The following is a 16,584-nucleotide window of genomic DNA, read 5'->3' as shown; positions in this document are numbered from 1 at the left end:
GAGAGCAGAGCTTATTCAGACCCCTGATCCTGGGGAACTGACTTTCATTAATTTATTCATCCTTCCAAATGAGCTGCTATGGTAATATGCCAATAACTTCATTTTTCTATTTGTTGGCTAAAGGGGGGTTTTAGCTAGCCACTTTTGCTTTTCCTTGTATGCCTCACCCTTGTGAGAAGAGAAGAGCTCTCAGTTTTTGTTTGTTCTCATTCCTTGCTCCTTCCTGGCCTGTGATTTCTGGCATTGGAGGGGTGTCCCTCCAGTGGAGTTGTTTCTCCCATAGTTACAGAATGGTGCAGATTTCCACCACAGCTCTCAGGGTGTGTATGGTAGGAAATTTTCAGCTCCTGACATCTGGAAATGCATATCCATGCCATCATGTACCTTGAACAATGTATGGGAGCAGTGATGGAAGGACAAAGAGGTGTCCAGGAATGTGTGAAGGCTGAATAACTCCTTCACTGCTGTTGGAGGAAGGGTTTCCTACCCATGGCAGGGGCTGGAACTGGATGAGCTTTAAGGTCTCTTTCAAACCATGCCATTGTTCTGTAAGCTTTCTTCTGTGTTTGATGTTTGTGGTTGCTCTGACATTGAGAAGCTCAGCTGGTGGAAACAAGGAGAGTGCAGATTTCCTCGATCTGCACTTTCCCTGTCTCTGGACACCTTTGGGATTTCTTGTGCTTTGGTAGGTTCAGCTTTTCCTTCAGGGTAAATGCAAAAGTGTTTTACATCCATGTATGGAACCACATCCTTGTAACAGAATCCAGCAGTGAATTAGAAGTGTTAAAGGAGTTAACATTGGTATAAAATCCACAACTGTCAGCTCTGTTTATAATTGAGTCTCTATGTGTAATTGTGATTGTGTATAATGATGTCCCTGTCCCCGCAGCCCCTCGTGCCATTCTGTGTGTTCTGATGTCCTTTTCCTGTCCCCGCAGCCCAACGTGGCGTTCCGAGGCGGCGGCCGCTGCTGGGGCAGTGCGGAAGCGGGCGGGAGGCCCACGGACGTGATTAGCACCGCCCTGCCGGGCTCTGCCTCGCTCTATAGCTGCTACAAATCACAGGTTCAGTTGGTTATTGATTACTTTTATAGATCTGTAAGAGTTTGGGTTGCTTGTGAGCAAAATGTTTCTAAAGTGGCTGCTTACATTGGTGAACTTAAATCACAGTGTTTTGATTTAAGTGGAGTAAATCGTCATTGCTGTAACTTTCGTCAGTGGCTTTTCTGATGCATTCATTGATGAAGCTGTAGGGGATGTTTGTTAAAATGGTGTTTCACCATTGTTCTGGTGAAATGTTCATAGTAATTATTCTCCTGTTGGCATAAACATTTGTACACACAGTGAGGAGCAAACAGCTCTTCTAGGAAAACTGGAAAGTAGGTAAGAAGGAGAACCTTAGCTGTTTCAGATATTTCTGTAGTCCAAGTGTTTGTATGAACCAGTTCTTAGTCTGATCAGCAGAAGGTGCCAGGACAGTTCAATACGTCAGCTCTCTTGGATTTTTTTTTGCCTTTCATAACTATAAACATTCACTGAGGTAAAAGATTCAATTGAAAATTAATTCCCAGTACCTTCAAGACCAGACTTGCTACTTCTTCCATCCAGGACTTGTTATTTTGTCAGACTCCACAAAGGAGTGTATCATGAGTCTTTAACCCTGAAAACCCACCATTTATTGTTTCACTTCTTGAGAGCTAAGAAGGCTTATTGTGTCTAAACCAAACAGATAAGGTAAAGGTAAAGATGCTCCTTTTCACTTAATCAGCACATAATGCCTTTTTGCAAGAAAAGAATTGGCTCTAAGTTTTCTTCAGTACTTTAATGCCCTGTGAGGGTGGGGAGAAAAGGAATCTAATTCCTCACTCCTGGCAGGGATCAACCAGCAGAAACTGGAGCAGATGTTTTAGGCTAACATTGTTGCTGGTTTTAAGAACTCTTTAAGTGTAGATGAAGTGTCAGGTTGAGGAAAGAGATGTTGTTTATTCTGAGCATGGTGCCAGGACAAATTTTCCACAAAACAAGCAAACCAAAGAGTGAAAAGCGAGAGAATTTAAACACTAAAGTTTGCATAAACCTGACTGTCTAATCCACAGTTCCTACCTGCCTAATGCTGAGCTTGTGCAGCCTTAAATAAAATATCCCACCTGTGGTGATCTCCATCTTTCTTTGCTCATTCCATTACCAGATGGATTTCTTTAGTGTCATCATGGATAGTAAGAAAGCCCTTTTGCTACTCTTTTTAGCTTCTTTTAACAGCATTTGCAAATTTTTACATTGTAGCAATTTATGTACAAGCACGAGGCTCATACCCATAAAGCTAGGTTGTATATTTGAAATTAAGATACAGGGTTTTTTTATTAGTTGGAAGGAAGCTACTGGGGGTTGAATAGTTAAAATCACAGCTTCTGAGCTGGGTAAATTTACAAACACAAAATTAGAATGTGATTTAATTGATTATTTATTTCTCTATCTTCACAAGGAGTACTAAAGGATACCCACCTTTTACCTGTGTATCTGAGTATCATTTTTATATTAATCACTGGTGTAATTTCAAAATTACAGATGTTCTGTTTCATATATAGGCAGAAATCTTGAATTTCAACTGTATTTCCTTCAGCTGTTGTTCATGTGCTGTACAGGTGCTGACATCTGTAGTTTGCCATCTGTTTCTTTCTTAATTGGTGCATACTCTGTGTCCTGTTGGATACATCGTGGTTCCGTTGTTGATCAGGTCTAGAGCAATAGCAGCATGAATATCACACACTATAGCTTTAAGTATAGCCAGTGTTAAATATTATTTTGTTTCCCTACCTCCTGAATTACATACAGGATGATTTCCCAGATTTGAGGTGCTTTGGGAGGTGTTAATGGTCAGGGCTTTCCTTTTACCTTTACTTGTATCCAATGGCCTTCTGCTGCTACTTTATCTCCTGTAGCTCAGCAATTATATTTACCTTCATCCTCCTTATGCATCAAAGGAAATTTTAAAGTGTGTGTTGTCACATTCTCATGTAGTCGTAGCATTAATTAATAATTTAATTTTTCTTCCATCCTTCTTAAACCATTGTACAATTGGCTTCTTGTACAGGCTTTGACTGGAGAAGAAAGAACAAAGGGATTGCCTCTATAAGTTTCATGTTCAGAAAGGTTAAGGCAATTCAGGGATATGTGTCACAGTAACAATCCTAACCAGTGTAAACTTATACCAACATTATAGCAAGTTTGACATCTGCCACTGTCTTGGCAATCCTGGTCTGTGCAATTCCGTTTGTCTAAAATAATTACTGCAGTTGGAATTGCTACTATCCCTTCAGGGCATTCAAGTTCTGTGTATATCAGGCCTTCTTCCTAGGCACAGTTTATGAAGTTACTTTTTAATTTTTTTAGTCCCAAAGTTCCAGAGGAGGTGGTTTCTCACTTACCTGTTCCTGTAGTTTTCTTCATCCTGAATGGTGGTTCCACAGCTCTAGTCCTTGAAGTTCCACAGCTGTGTCTGTTATGAGGTGAACCTGGTATGGTCCTTTCCAGAGTTCCTTCAGTGGCTCATTGCTCCATGGTCTTAGACCCAATCTCCCGCCTGGATGTCATGAACAGGAAGGTCCAGATCAATCAGATTTCTGCAGTGGAAGCACTTGTTGAGAGAAGACAAAACTCTCCCTAGAGAGATAACATTATTACACAAGTGTTCTTGGCCCAGATATTCACAGAATGTGGTTTGTAAGAGAATACCTGATAAGGTCTCCTGTATGGACTTCAAAAGGACTGAGTTTATCTCTGCATCTAGTTGTTATTCTGACCCTCAGTAGTGCTGGTGGCAACATCTCAGGCCTCTTTGTTTTGTTCTTTATTTATTTTATGATACTTGGAGGTTTTGATTGGACAGGGCCAGCTCAATTGGTGTAGCCTCAGGTGTTCACTGGCCAAGTGGCCTTCACTAAATGTAGATCCTAGTGTTTGAAGGTCCCACCACCCACTGCCCTCAGTGTGGTTTTTAACAGTCCACTGCACTATTCAACTTGCCCAGAGCCTGATGCTCCATCCCCAGTACAACAAATGCTTGGAGCAGATTTGTTTCCAACCTGCTCTAGACAGACCTTTTGTTAACCCTTCCTGCCTCATGTTTATTGGGTGCCAGTTAAGGAATGCCACTTCTCAGTTCATCTCTCCCATTGAGACTCTCCAAACCACACACTGATCTATCACTCTCCCTTTCCCCTCCCTGCTGTGACACAGTGGAGAGAACTGGAGGCACAAAAGGCAAAGACCATGGGTTGAGGTAAGAACAGTTTACTGGGAGCAGCAATAAGAGAAGAAAAGGAATGGTAACAGCTGCAGCACTAATGATGGAGGGATAGACAAGAAAGGATTCACACAGAAAAAATTCCCAGTAATACTGGATGGCTCCCTCCAGCACATTTCCTCAACTGGAAGGATTCCCTTCTCCCTGGAAAAGAGCCCCTTTCCCCCACCCACGGCCATGAGGTCGGGTGGTACAGAATAAATTCTGGGTCCTGGCCGTGCCCCTTCCCAGCTACTGCAAAAAATTAACCCTGTCCTGGCCAGAACCAGGACAGTTTGCTGTCACACCTGTAGATATCCTATGCCTAGGAATGATCTCTTTCAGTAGTAGCTCACCTACCTCCTCAGCCTGGTTGGTTTGGCAGGGAAAAAGCTTCAGGCCGCCAGGAAATGTATCAACTATTACCAGTAAGTATTGATACCCATTCTGCCATGGCAGGGAGAGAAATCTATTTGCCAATAATTTCCTGGTGTGTTGCTTTGTTGGCTTGTCCTGAGGGAGGCTGAGCATGGATCTGTGGATGCACACTGTGGTTCACATTTCTTCATTATACTTCTTGTGATGCCTCTCATTCCAGTCCCAAGGGTACACAGTTTTACACTGTTTTCCAAAAAACTGCTGGGCTGTTCTTAAATCTGTGTAGTAAAACAGTCCAGCATAATTGAGTCTTTGGCCCCATTTGTCGATTTTCCCATTCAGATGCAAACGGTTCCTGACTTTGGTGTCTGGTGGGACACAAAAGAAAGCATCTGACAAGTCCCATATCAATACTTGTTACTATGCCTGCCTAGGCCTTTTTGGGGAGGGTCTCTAGTGATCACTGAGTAGCTGGGCAGGTGTCCCCTACTTATTTTCCAGCAAAGGTCATCTCAGGACACACAGAACACAAGGCTGAGTGACAAAGAGGTTGTGATGTGCAGCTCAGCACCATCTTCTTTAATAATTGCCAGGCAGGATGTAAAATACAAAAGCTTTCTATAAGCCTTAAGCAACACTTGTTCAGCACACCTGAGAGCATCTGTTTGTATTCAAAAGAGGGGTGAAAGGTGAGAATGATGCCATTAGCTTCCATCTGCAACAGAGAGCAAGGGAAGGGACAGAGAATTCTGCTTAAGAATTCTGGGACTTCTGCCTAAAGATATTAACATGGCCTGAAACTGTTGTATTCCAAGTGTGTGGCTTGCTTACTTCCCATGTGTTGGTTCCTCTGAGAGTGAACACAGTTACAGCCACATACAATGACAAAATGACAGTTTGATGTGTTTCATATTAAATAAATGCTTTCATTGTACATTAAATGCAGAATGAAGAAAATGCGGAGTTACCTCAGGCCTACAGTTCTTCCCTTTCAACATCAGAGTACTCTGCACCCATGGACCCTTCCCTTTTGTACCCCCCTTGGTCTACATGTACAGATGACACCAAGCAGCCTGCTGCTCCTCAGATTAACCTGAAGTCCAGGTACTCATCCTTGATAGGGAGTGTGTGTGTGTTGGAGTAGATGGATTACATTTTTTTGTTTTACCAGTTTTTGTTTTAACAATTTAACATAGAAAGTATTTTGAATGAAGGAATTGTTTTTATTAATACACAGTTGGTTTTCAGGGTTCAGCCCGAAAGGAATGATTATGGCAGTGAAACTGATTTATATGGACTCGTGTCAAATATCTTGGAAGAACAAGACAAACCACAGCCGTGCTTTGCTGAGGGGTGAGTGAGGTGCAGGTGACAGAAACTCCCCTCTCTGATCTCACTGTGTTCCTGAGTCACCTTCATCTGTGGCTGGCCAGGCCTCATGTTCTCTGAGCTTTCTCTCCCTTCCCCTCATCTTCCAACATTTTGCTTGGGATACTTGGAAGCTTTTCTCTCAAGGCAGTTAGATTGCAAGGCAGCTTCTGGCTCTCTGGAATTTACATAACTTGTTAATTGGCATTTTTTAAATAAGATCTTAACATGTGTTGGGGACATGCTGTGTTCAGATAAATCCCCTGCATGTATGCTTTGGTCTGTTTTTTTGTTTTTTTGTTTTTAATTTTAATCAAGACTGAATTCAGACTTTAGGTTTCTTTCTTAATTAATGTCAATTCACAGAAAAATTACACAAATCACAGACTCCTTCACATTTGCCTGAACTGGCAGGAGAAAATTGCGTGCAAGATTTTAACATTCCTTGCTATTAGTGCTACCTAAGAAATAGTTGTGTATCTAAATGTCAGGTTTATTTTCCTCTATTCCTGCACCATAAGAGACAATTCCATAGTCGTAACAACATGACACAGAAGGGTGCAGGTCCAGCAACCGAAGGATACTTACAGAGCTATCTGTCTGTCTTTTCCTTTTACTGGTCTAAGAGACAGGACAAGGAGCCCAGCTCTCAGGTTCCCAAGCCAGGCACTGCTTTTCTTTTCTTCCCAAACAATTCCAGTGATTTCTCTATGTGTGCTGAGTTATGTGGCTGAAATGAGGGAAAGCTTCAGAGTCAGTCTTGATATCACAAGACAACTCAGTAATTCCTTTGGTATGGACAGGCAGGGCTGGTTCAGTACTCCCAGATTTGGCCTCCAATGTCTTCCAGGCACAATTTCCCCTTTACTTAGTCTGTTTACAATTCTCCTTGGCAGTTAGGGATTGAAGGTGTTAATTCATGCTGCTTAGTGGAAAGATGCCAGGTATGCTGGGATGCTGCCTCTGGCTTCACCTGCAGGAAGCAGTGCAGGCCAGCGTAAGGCACAAGGGAGGTGAGAGAGAAGCATTTTCTCTGGAGTGCTGGGACATGGCTTTGGAAGACTGAGGGCAGTCTGGGTACCTGAACTTGGTGCCGAACCAGGAGTATTTTGGTGATGATGATGGACAGGACTGACTGACCAGGATTTCATGTGTACACATCCCTTGCAGCTTGAAGGCCTGTCCATAGCTCCTGAGCTGTGGTGGCGTGTTTAGACAAGGCAGAATGAGTTTTCTCAGCTAGGAATGGGAAACCAAGGATGACAGGAGCAGTTAGAAGTTGAAGTCAGACATCTTGGTATCATTTGAGAGAAATTATTTGGAAATAATTAGTTTCTTAAACCTTGTTTTGTGTTTGGGAATGAAGAGCAGCAGATCAGTGTCTAACCATGTGTTTCTTGTTTTTCAAGGAGTTGTCCTCCCACCCTGAAGTCAGTGTGGCCAGTGAACACGACCAGAATGGAGCACCATGACCTGTTGCCAGAAGCTGGGAGGGCAGTTGTTGGAACAGTGCCCCAGCAGGGTTTCTATGGCAGTGAGTCTATCCCTGCTGCTGACAAGCAGTTCCTGCAGAGTCCCACTCTGGTGGCACAGCAGAAAGCAGATGATTGTTACCGTGGCTTTGCTGGCGTGGACCTGGAAGAGCAAAGCTTGTACTCCAGGAGTGATTGTGCCAGTGGCTGCAACTTGCCAGCCAGTGAGAGTACGAAGACAGCACCTATGTATCAGAACTACCCCTACCTGAAAAACACCTTTGCAGCCCAGGCTGGATACTCAGAAGCAATCAAAGACTTGGGAGCTGATGCTTATTCTTATGGGAGGGAGAAGGTGTGTCCCAAAGGAGCAGATGCACAGGTTCACTCAAAGCAGGCAGAAGCATTCCTTCCACAGTGTCACAGATACAATGAAAACACAGATTATACCAGGTACACTGAATATTCTCATGCTGGTAAAGCAAAGCCCAACAAGGGCACCGGTTGTAGCCTTCAAGAAAATAGAAAGCTGGTAAATGGAACCCCTGAGGCACCATCTCTAGATGCAGAGTCCTATGCTAAATTATTTCAAGTTAAATCAGGAACTCAGAAAAATTTTGAAGATACAATTTCAGATCAGCACGACTTTACATTTCCCAAGTCTGTAGGACTTGTATCAGAAAAACAATTTGCACAAGAATCTTCCTTCGGCACTGATTTTGGGCAAAAATTTGAGTATGGACTAAAATCTTTTGCAGCTTGTCCAGGGAATAATGGTGTGGAAAAGCAGCAGTTTTCCAGGGCCGATATTCAGAATCCTGAATTCTACAAATCACTCTCCCTGTTGCCCAGTGCAGCAGTCCCCTCAGCAGGCTCTAGCGCCAGGCCAGGGTGGATGTTCATCCAAACCAAACCCACGGCTTCCAGCCCCTTCCAGAATCCAAGTCCTTTGTTGACGCTGAATAATCAGTCACCTGCATTTCCAAAAGGCTCTCGTCATTCTAATGATGCTTTTCAGTTGCCATCTTCAAATTTGCCTTTAAATAGTAATTTACTTCACAAGTACTGTCAAGACAACCCATTCCTCTCCAGCCTTGACTTTGGCTACAGCACTGCAGAGCGAGCTCGGGTAGCTGCATGCATGGAAGCTCTAGTTAGGGCTGGGGAAGAGAACCTCATCGAGTACCTCAGTGAGAAGAAGTTGAAGCAGCCAAATGGATTCTGTGACAGTTACGTGGCTCAGCAGTTGGGGATCACTGACAGTCTGAACAAGCAGCGTTTCCAGCTGAAGCCGCAGAGCGAGCACTGCGATCTGGAAGGGCAGAACCAGGCAGATGGGGTGTTTCAGGACATGTACCAGGAGTTACTGGAGTCTCAGGGGCAGCTGCATCTCAGGGCAGGGAATGGGGACACCAGTGCCATCGGTGCTGGGAGCTGCCCGCAGGCTCCCGGCATTCCCAACTGCATGGTGGGTGACTTCAGGCAGAAGCGGCAGCTGGGCCCCAGCGCCTTCCCCATGAGATCTGCCCGCCTCTTGGGCCGTTCTGTGGTGCCTCTGATGGAGCCTCACACCTTGTTCTCCCAGAATGATCTCAAACGCCTCTACCCCTGCTTCACAGAGAAGATGTACAGCGACAGTGCCCTCTCTGGTTTCATGTCAGCATTTGGATTTCAAAAGCAAGTTAAAAGTCGCAGTGGGCCTGCCAGTGAGTTGCATGTGAGACTGGAAGAGTGTTATGAACAGTGGAGAGCTTTGGAGAAAGAAAGAAAGAAGGTAAGAAAACCAAACTGGAATAATATCACAGATTTGATTTAGATCTCATCCTGCTCAGTGCAGTCACAGGTCATGGATATTTCTCCTGTTAAAAGTTAAAATGCTTGATGGGACTTCAAAGTTACAAGTTTTTTTCTCTGTGTGTTTTGGGACAGAAAGTGAAAGGTGTGGAGATCTGTAGCCTGGCTGGAAGCATAGCTAATACTGTATGGAACGTTGCACTAAAAGCAGGAATGCAGGGGCTTTTCCAGTCCCAGGGCTGAGGAAGGTGTGTTTGAGAGGAACAAAGATGTGCTATACCTTTTTAATTAATACAGTAAATACTGTGCCTCTGGAACTTTGAAAATCCACTAAATATGTTTTGAATTGAAACTAAACTTTAATTCTTTCAACTCATATTTTTAGGAGCTACACCTCCTGTTTTCCTGAAGGTTTAAACCTAAGGTGTATTTGAAGAGGTTCTTTTTTTTCCCCCCAGAAATAGAGGCTGAGAGAAGGGTAATTTATTTCAAACCCTTGTAGTAAAAGGCTCAGGTAATGTGAAGCCCTACTACAAGCAGTTGCCTTTTCTGGTCTGCAGGAAAACCTGTCTTCATTTCACCAGCTGAGATGGGGTTTGAATTTCAATACCTGGGATTGTCTGTGGGGGAAGCTGGGCCAAATGTCACCTGGCAATAGTGGGACCTTTGGGAGTTTTCCTGTGGCAGCCCCCACAAAGAAACCAATTCCAGGAAGATATAACATGGGGATTTTCTGAACTGTGTTTCTGGACAAAAGGCAGTGGTTGCTTTGAATAGAGGGGTTGAGGAAGAGTGAGCCCAGCTTAAAGAGGGGGATGTGGTGTCTGGGGTGCATGGAGAGTACAGGAAAGAAAAAGCTTGTATGTGCATGGCTGGGGGCCATGGTGGGAGAAATTGAAGTTTATCCCAGAATCCCAGAATGGTTTGGGTTGGAAAGGACCTTAAAGCTCCCCGAGTGGCACCCCTGCTGTGGGCAGGTACACCTTCCACCATCCCAGGTTGTTCCAAGCCCCATCCAGCCTTACCATGGGAACTTCCAGGGATCCAGGGGCAGCCACTGCTGCTCTGGGCACCCTGTGCCAGGGCCTCACCACCATCACAGTTTATTTCTAATATCGAGTCTAAAGCTGCTCTCTCTGTGTGAAGCCATTCCCCCTCATCTTGGCACACCGTGCTCTTGTTAATAGTGCACCACTATGAAACCATCCAAGAATTGCAGTTTTAAATCAGATTCAGCTAATTCCATATTGTTATGGGTGTTTCAGAGTGACATAACAAGGGGATGAGAGAGATGAAAACGTGGCATCTTGCAAACAGTTTTCAAAATAGTTTTCTGATGACTAAATGAAGTATAGATTCCCGGAATGATTAGGTTTGGAAGGGTCATTAAGGACCATCCAGCCCCACCCACCTGCCATAGGCAAGAGCATCTTCCACTAGACCAGGGTGCTTAGGAAAAAAATATTTCTGTAGTTTAATCTGTACAAAAATTAGGTTAATTGCTGATGGAAACATTTTTATTTAAATTTTATGTGTGAGATCCACATCTGTTTGGTCTTTTTTTTTTTCCTTCCCTGTAATTCTGACTTGCCTCCATTTTATTTCCAGGCAAAACCAGTACAGGCTGTAGTCAGAGTGAGCAGACATAGCACTGCTGGAACACGGTGTGTTGGCACGACTGCTTTAGTTGAACTGCTTTGAGTAAAGCAGTTGTTCACTTAAAGCAGGTGATTGTCTCACCAGAGGGTTAAATCCCAAATGCCTGAATCCTCATTGTCTCCTTTTAAAAACTCCAAAACCCTGATGGGAAGAAATTGAATCTGATATTTTTTTCTTGTTTCTGTAATGAAGCACACTCTGCATGTACATTCTGAGGGAGCTGTTCTTTTGTTTTCCTGCAGACTGAATCAGCTCTTGCGAAGAATTTCCAAGGGAAGAAGGTTTCCAGTACTAACAACATTCCAGTTCCAAGGCTGACATCAAATCCATCAAGGGTTGATCGCTTAATTGTGGATCAGCTACGGGAACAAGCCAGAGTGAGTTGTAGGACTAAAAAAAAATAAAAAATCTATTGAACTTATCCCACAGAACTTAGAGTACAGAGTGAGAGAGGTAAGATGATCAGAGCAGCTTTTCCCAAAATAGCTTTGTTCTTCAATGCAGTGCAGGGAATAACATTTCAGCAGTCCCTGTTAGAGCTTCTGCAGCGCCAGGGTGCTGTTTCCAGGGAACCACAGAGGGGCTGAGGCTCACAGTTACATCCCCATGTGCCAGGAGGACATGGTTCCTGGTGCAGGTGCACATGGTGCAGCATCCAGTACTGGAGCCTGTGCACAGCTCTCAGGGATGCTCCATTCAGAGCAGCTCAGCAGGGAAATGCTCACTGTGGATTTGGAGACACTGTGATGGAGGAGGTATTTGTGGGGAGAAAAACAGGTTTACTTACTGTTTGGAAGATGCTGACATATATATATATATATATATATATATATATATATATATATATATATATAAACTAGTAGGGCCAGGGAGACTGGTGCCTCTGCTGAGCTCTTTGGGCAAACCACAGTGCTGGTGACAGCCCCAGGGTCCAGGTGACAGCTGGGGGAGGAGGGAGCACAAACTCTGCCATCAGAATGGTGAAGGGCTACTGTGGCCCTCCTGAGGCCCAGACACCAGAGCCATGGTGCTGGTACTGCAGGCAAGGAGAAGCAGAAACCAACCTGTCCCCTCTGTCATGGGCTGTGGGGTGAAAGGGTTCTGGGAAGTGTTGGGTTTGGAGGCAGCAGCAGTGCTGGGCCAGCCACTGGGCAGCAGGGGGGGAACAGCAGCCTGTCCTACCCGCCTCACGCAGGAGGAGCTGTGTGAGCTGTGTCTTCTCACTTGCCTGCAGGACCTGCCTGCTGCTGCTCATCCAGCTGAGGGATGGACTGAAAGACATGGATGGGCTCAGTGTACTCTTTTTAAACTTCTGCTCTATGAATTCCAAAAGAACAGCCTTAGTTTCCATGTTTAGAAGACTTGCCTGCCCTTGTTCTGGTGCTTTAAAACTGCCTCCAAAACAAGGCTTAAGCCTCTCTAGCCATTTGAGGAACCAAACTTCAAACCCTTGTTAGGTAGTTTTAAGGATGCTCAGCAGCAGAGTGGGGCTGTTAAACCTGGATTCTAACATCAGAAAGCTTGGTGACGGCCAGAGAGGAACCCTGGTACAAAGGTTTGAGTGGAAACTGGGTTGGCTGAATCTGGGATTAACTCTTCATTGTTGGAGCATCCAGTTAAACCCTCTTGACAGTCATATGCATTCCTTTAGGACATTAAGTGTAGCCATGGCCTGAGGAACATCCCGATTTGGGGATTTTTAGCTTCTCTTTTTCTGCAGACCAGTAACCAAGTTCTCAGCATTATGTGACTGAGGCTGAGTCGTCACTCACCACAGGCAAACCCATAAGTGATGTGACTGGTGTAAGATAGGACAACGAAGATGCACATTTTCAGTGGACTAAACAAACCTGGATTATTTCTGAATATTTGTTCTCAGCTCCCTTAGTGTTCAGTGTTCATCCCAAAGTCAGCCCACACATGGTTCCACAGCAGCCTTCCCTTTCCAGTGCAGCTGGGACTGCTGCTGGCCCAGGCTGCCCTGTACCGCACAAGGGCCCATCTAGGTTTTCACCCAGAACTGCAGCAGTGCTGGGAGAAGGGAGGACCCCAGTGCTCTGAATTCATGGAAGTACACGTTGTGTTGATACCACCTTTTGTTCATGGATGTCTCAAAGCTGTACAGATCTGGTATTAATCAGGAAGCTGGGGTCCTTACTGGGGTGTTGTAGCTTTTTGCTGTTGTGCTTTGCACACCCAGCTGTGAGAACTTAAAATTGCTTCAGCTGCAACTTCATGAACTGTTCGCAAGAGAAAGTAATGATTATCATTAATCTGTTCTCCCTGTAAGTGTGGATGAGTAGAGCATGAACCCCTGTAAGATGTGAATTGTTCATTAGGTGGTGACTTTACTGGGGAAGATGGAGCGCCTGCGCAGTTCCCCGCTCCACGCCAACATCTCCACTGCCCTGGATAAACAGCTGGAGTCCATCCACGTGGTGCAGGCTCGCAGGAAGGATGAAATTGTCAGTGCTTCCAGCCGGCAGCGGCACGGCCCGCCCCGCTGCCAGGACGAGAGAGGTACAGCTGTGCTTACACGCATTTGTAAGGTAGCTGGGGAGTTGAACACTTGCAAAGTCTTGCAAAAATAAGTGAGGGGGGATTCTAATTCAAGTTTTAGTTTAACTTTCAGTATTAGAGCTTTGTCAAAGACAGACTGCGTGGTTTTGGATGAAGATTTGAGGAGACACTAAAACTGGATTATAGAGATAAATAGGTTAAATCAATTTGGAGGTGGTTATTCAATTAATAAAGTAGCAAGGAATAAAAATTAGTGGGGTTTTTGATAACACATTCAGGTATTAGAGATGTTACTAAGCTATTGCCTCTTGCTTCTCCCTATCCCTCATATTCCTCTTCCTATGAACCCTCCAGCTCTGTCTTTGTCTAGAACTTCCTTGGTGTATCTGTCCTAAATCTGCCCAAAGTGGCTGAGATGGCCTTGGGTTACAGATGGAATTCTTCTTCAAACATCTCCTATTACAGACTGGCATAATTACAAATCATATTTTGGATGAATGCACAAAAATACAATGGGCAGAATGTTTTCATTCTTAATGGTGTCCCATAAAAATATTCAAATGTTCAGCTTTGTCTTTCACCAGTGCACAGGCAGAACGGCAGGTTCCCTTGTCTCTGAGATGGTAGTCAGGGTAAATTCCTGCTCCCTGTGACACTCTGACCTCCTACCTTGTGTCAGAAGCTGTCTTACGTTTCTGACTCTTCTGATCTCTTCTGCTGTTCTTTCTACATTTGAATTACAGGAATTATTTTACTTCTTTGGGGTGTCCCATCAATGCGGTTCTGTATTCTGAAGTTTACCTCAGAAGACACTGCACCAATCTTTCTTTTTACCTGTTCCCCATCATTCCTGTTTCTCTTTACCTTGACTGAAGATTATGGGACTTGTTAAGGTGAAAGGGATGTTTTTTTGGGTGTTGAAGCCCATGAAAATAATTGGCTTTACCTGGCACTACCAGATCTGTGAGCTCTTTGGAAGAGAGTGGTCTGGGAAGGAGTTGTCAGACATGGAGATCCAGCTCCTTGGTGCAGCTGTACAATGGGATGTGATTACTTACCTGGAGGGGTGGTGCTTGGTCCTCTGCCTCCCATTGCTATCTTGGGGTGTTGAGCCTGGAGCAGCAGTTGTGGAAGATTTTTTAGAAGAGTAAATTATTGGATGCAGTAACTGTATTTCTGTCAGGCAAAACCTTGAGGGAAAGGCCTGAAGCTGTTCTGGTTTGTTCAGGAGCAGGTCTTGTCCAGGCTTGTTTCCACAGCACCTTTCTATTCCATCTGATCTGATATGAAGCATCTATTACAGAATCCCAGGATAGTTTGGGTGGGAAGAGTCCTTAAAGCCCTTCTTGTTCCTCCTCCTGCCGTGGGGGCAGGGACACCTCCCACTGTCCCAGGCTGCTGCAAGCCCTGTCCAGCCAGGGATGCAGGGGCAGCCACTGCCACTCTGGGTGTCCTGTGCCAGAATAATGGGAGCACAGCTCAAGTGACCCTTTACAGCTCTGTGGTTCAACACCCATTCACAGAACATGACCTGTGTGCTTTGATCCAAGGCCCCAAACGAGCTGTTCCTTCACCCATGGTAAGGATTTCTTGGCAGGACAGGTGAGGGATCCTGCTGTGACCCAGAAGGGGAGGGCCCGGGTGCCATCAGTGTGTGTGCACACGGAGCAGCCCAGCCCGGGGTGCAGCTGCAGCAGGAAGGTGCTGGAACAAACTCAGAACCTAAAAGCCACACACCTGTCTGGCTGTGTGAGGGCAGAGAAGTTCAGATGCAGCTTTTATAAACCTGTAAAGGGACAGACAAGGTCAGACACGAAAGGGAGCGAAGGCTGGGGCGAGGGCAGCGCTGCAGGACTAAAGCGCCCTCTCCTCTCTCCTCTATCCGCAGTGGTGCTCGCTCTGGCCGCGGCGCTCCGGGCCCTGTGCCTGGCCACGCTCAAGGTCCGCACCGTGCTCTGGTGTGCCTTCCAGATGACGCTGCCCAAACACTCCGCCGGCAAACGTGCTCGGGACAGACTTCCCCAGGAGGGGGCAGCGCCCGAAGAGAAAGGAGCGGAGACGCCCGCGGCTGCGGCCCCGCGAGGGCCCAGGGAAGGGGGTGCAGAGGAAGCCCCGGGGCCGTGCACAGACCTGCTCCGCAGTGTGTACGAGAGAGGAGACGTGAATTCCTCGTAATTTTTGGTTCTTTTTAGTTACTTCAAAGTTTCAACTGCTAAAGTTCATATTTAAAGCATATCTTGATGAGAAGTGGGATTTGCCTAAAGGGCTCTCAGGTTAAGCTGTTAACATGATGGGCAGGATCAGAATGTTGTAAAGCCAAACTGGTGAATGTTAAGTTAAAAAAAATAATCAGACTAATTCATTAACAGCCATTATTCAACTCCTGCAGGTGAAGCCTGGTGTCCAACTCTCCCCATAACTCTTTTTAGTTTTGCTTTAGGAAATTGGTTTTTAAATAATGATTCTTAAAGACTATGGTGTGACGAGGTGTGAGGTTGGTGTCAGATCAGATTGTGATGTAAAATGGTTTCCTTACTGAACTAAAACCTGGAAACAGAAAGAAAAAAGTCTAGGAATACCCAATATTCATGTAAAACTAGATATTTAAAATACAAATATTTATGATTTGAGATTTTAAAGTCTACAATTGGGAAGGGCAGTATGCACCAGGTTCCACTAAATTACCAGTAGAGCAGAATTGCTGTGTGAAACCATGAATTCAGTGAATGTGTTGAGATATTTGGAATGCTCTTGGGAACAGATGAACTACTGTTGTAAAATATTTAAGCATAATCAAACTACGAGGCAGACAGGATTGTCCTGCAGAGTGTGAAGGAGCTTCAATAATGAGCGTTGTTTTTAATTTAACTTCAGAAAAGGTCGCACCAAGTTCTGAAATTTGGATTTTCTTAAAGTTACTAGTTTGGTTTAAAATTTGTCAACTTCTAGACTTCCTAGTTCCCTTCTGCATTTGGGCAGCTCCCAGCACTGGTGTTTGCTTGCAGCTCTCTGTCTTAAGGAGCAGGAGTGATAGATTCACCAGCACCCAACACTGGTGCTTGGGACAGAGCAGCCCTGGGAAACCCACAAGCAGTGGGTTAAAGTTACTGAG

General features: G+C 45.0%; 1 protein-coding gene across 1 annotated transcript; it reads left to right on the top strand.

Annotated features, from left to right (window-relative positions):
• Positions 1–290: 290 nt before the first annotated feature.
• On the top strand, positions 291–15,647 carry MEIOC (meiosis specific with coiled-coil domain). Its single transcript, XM_062508444.1, has 8 exons — positions 291–329; positions 939–1,064; positions 5,606–5,763; positions 5,908–6,012; positions 7,437–9,273; positions 11,195–11,329; positions 13,292–13,472; positions 15,361–15,647. Exons 1-8 carry the CDS (start codon positions 291–293, stop codon positions 15,645–15,647), a joined length of 2,868 nt encoding a protein of 955 aa, XP_062364428.1.
• The last annotated feature ends 937 nt before the right edge of the window (positions 15,648–16,584 follow it).

The sequence above is a fragment of the Cinclus cinclus genome, chromosome 24, assembly GCF_963662255.1.
Source record: "Cinclus cinclus chromosome 24, bCinCin1.1, whole genome shotgun sequence".
NCBI classification, from domain to species: domain Eukaryota; kingdom Metazoa; phylum Chordata; class Aves; order Passeriformes; family Cinclidae; genus Cinclus; species Cinclus cinclus.
This window is presented reverse-complemented; position numbering and strand designations above follow the sequence as displayed.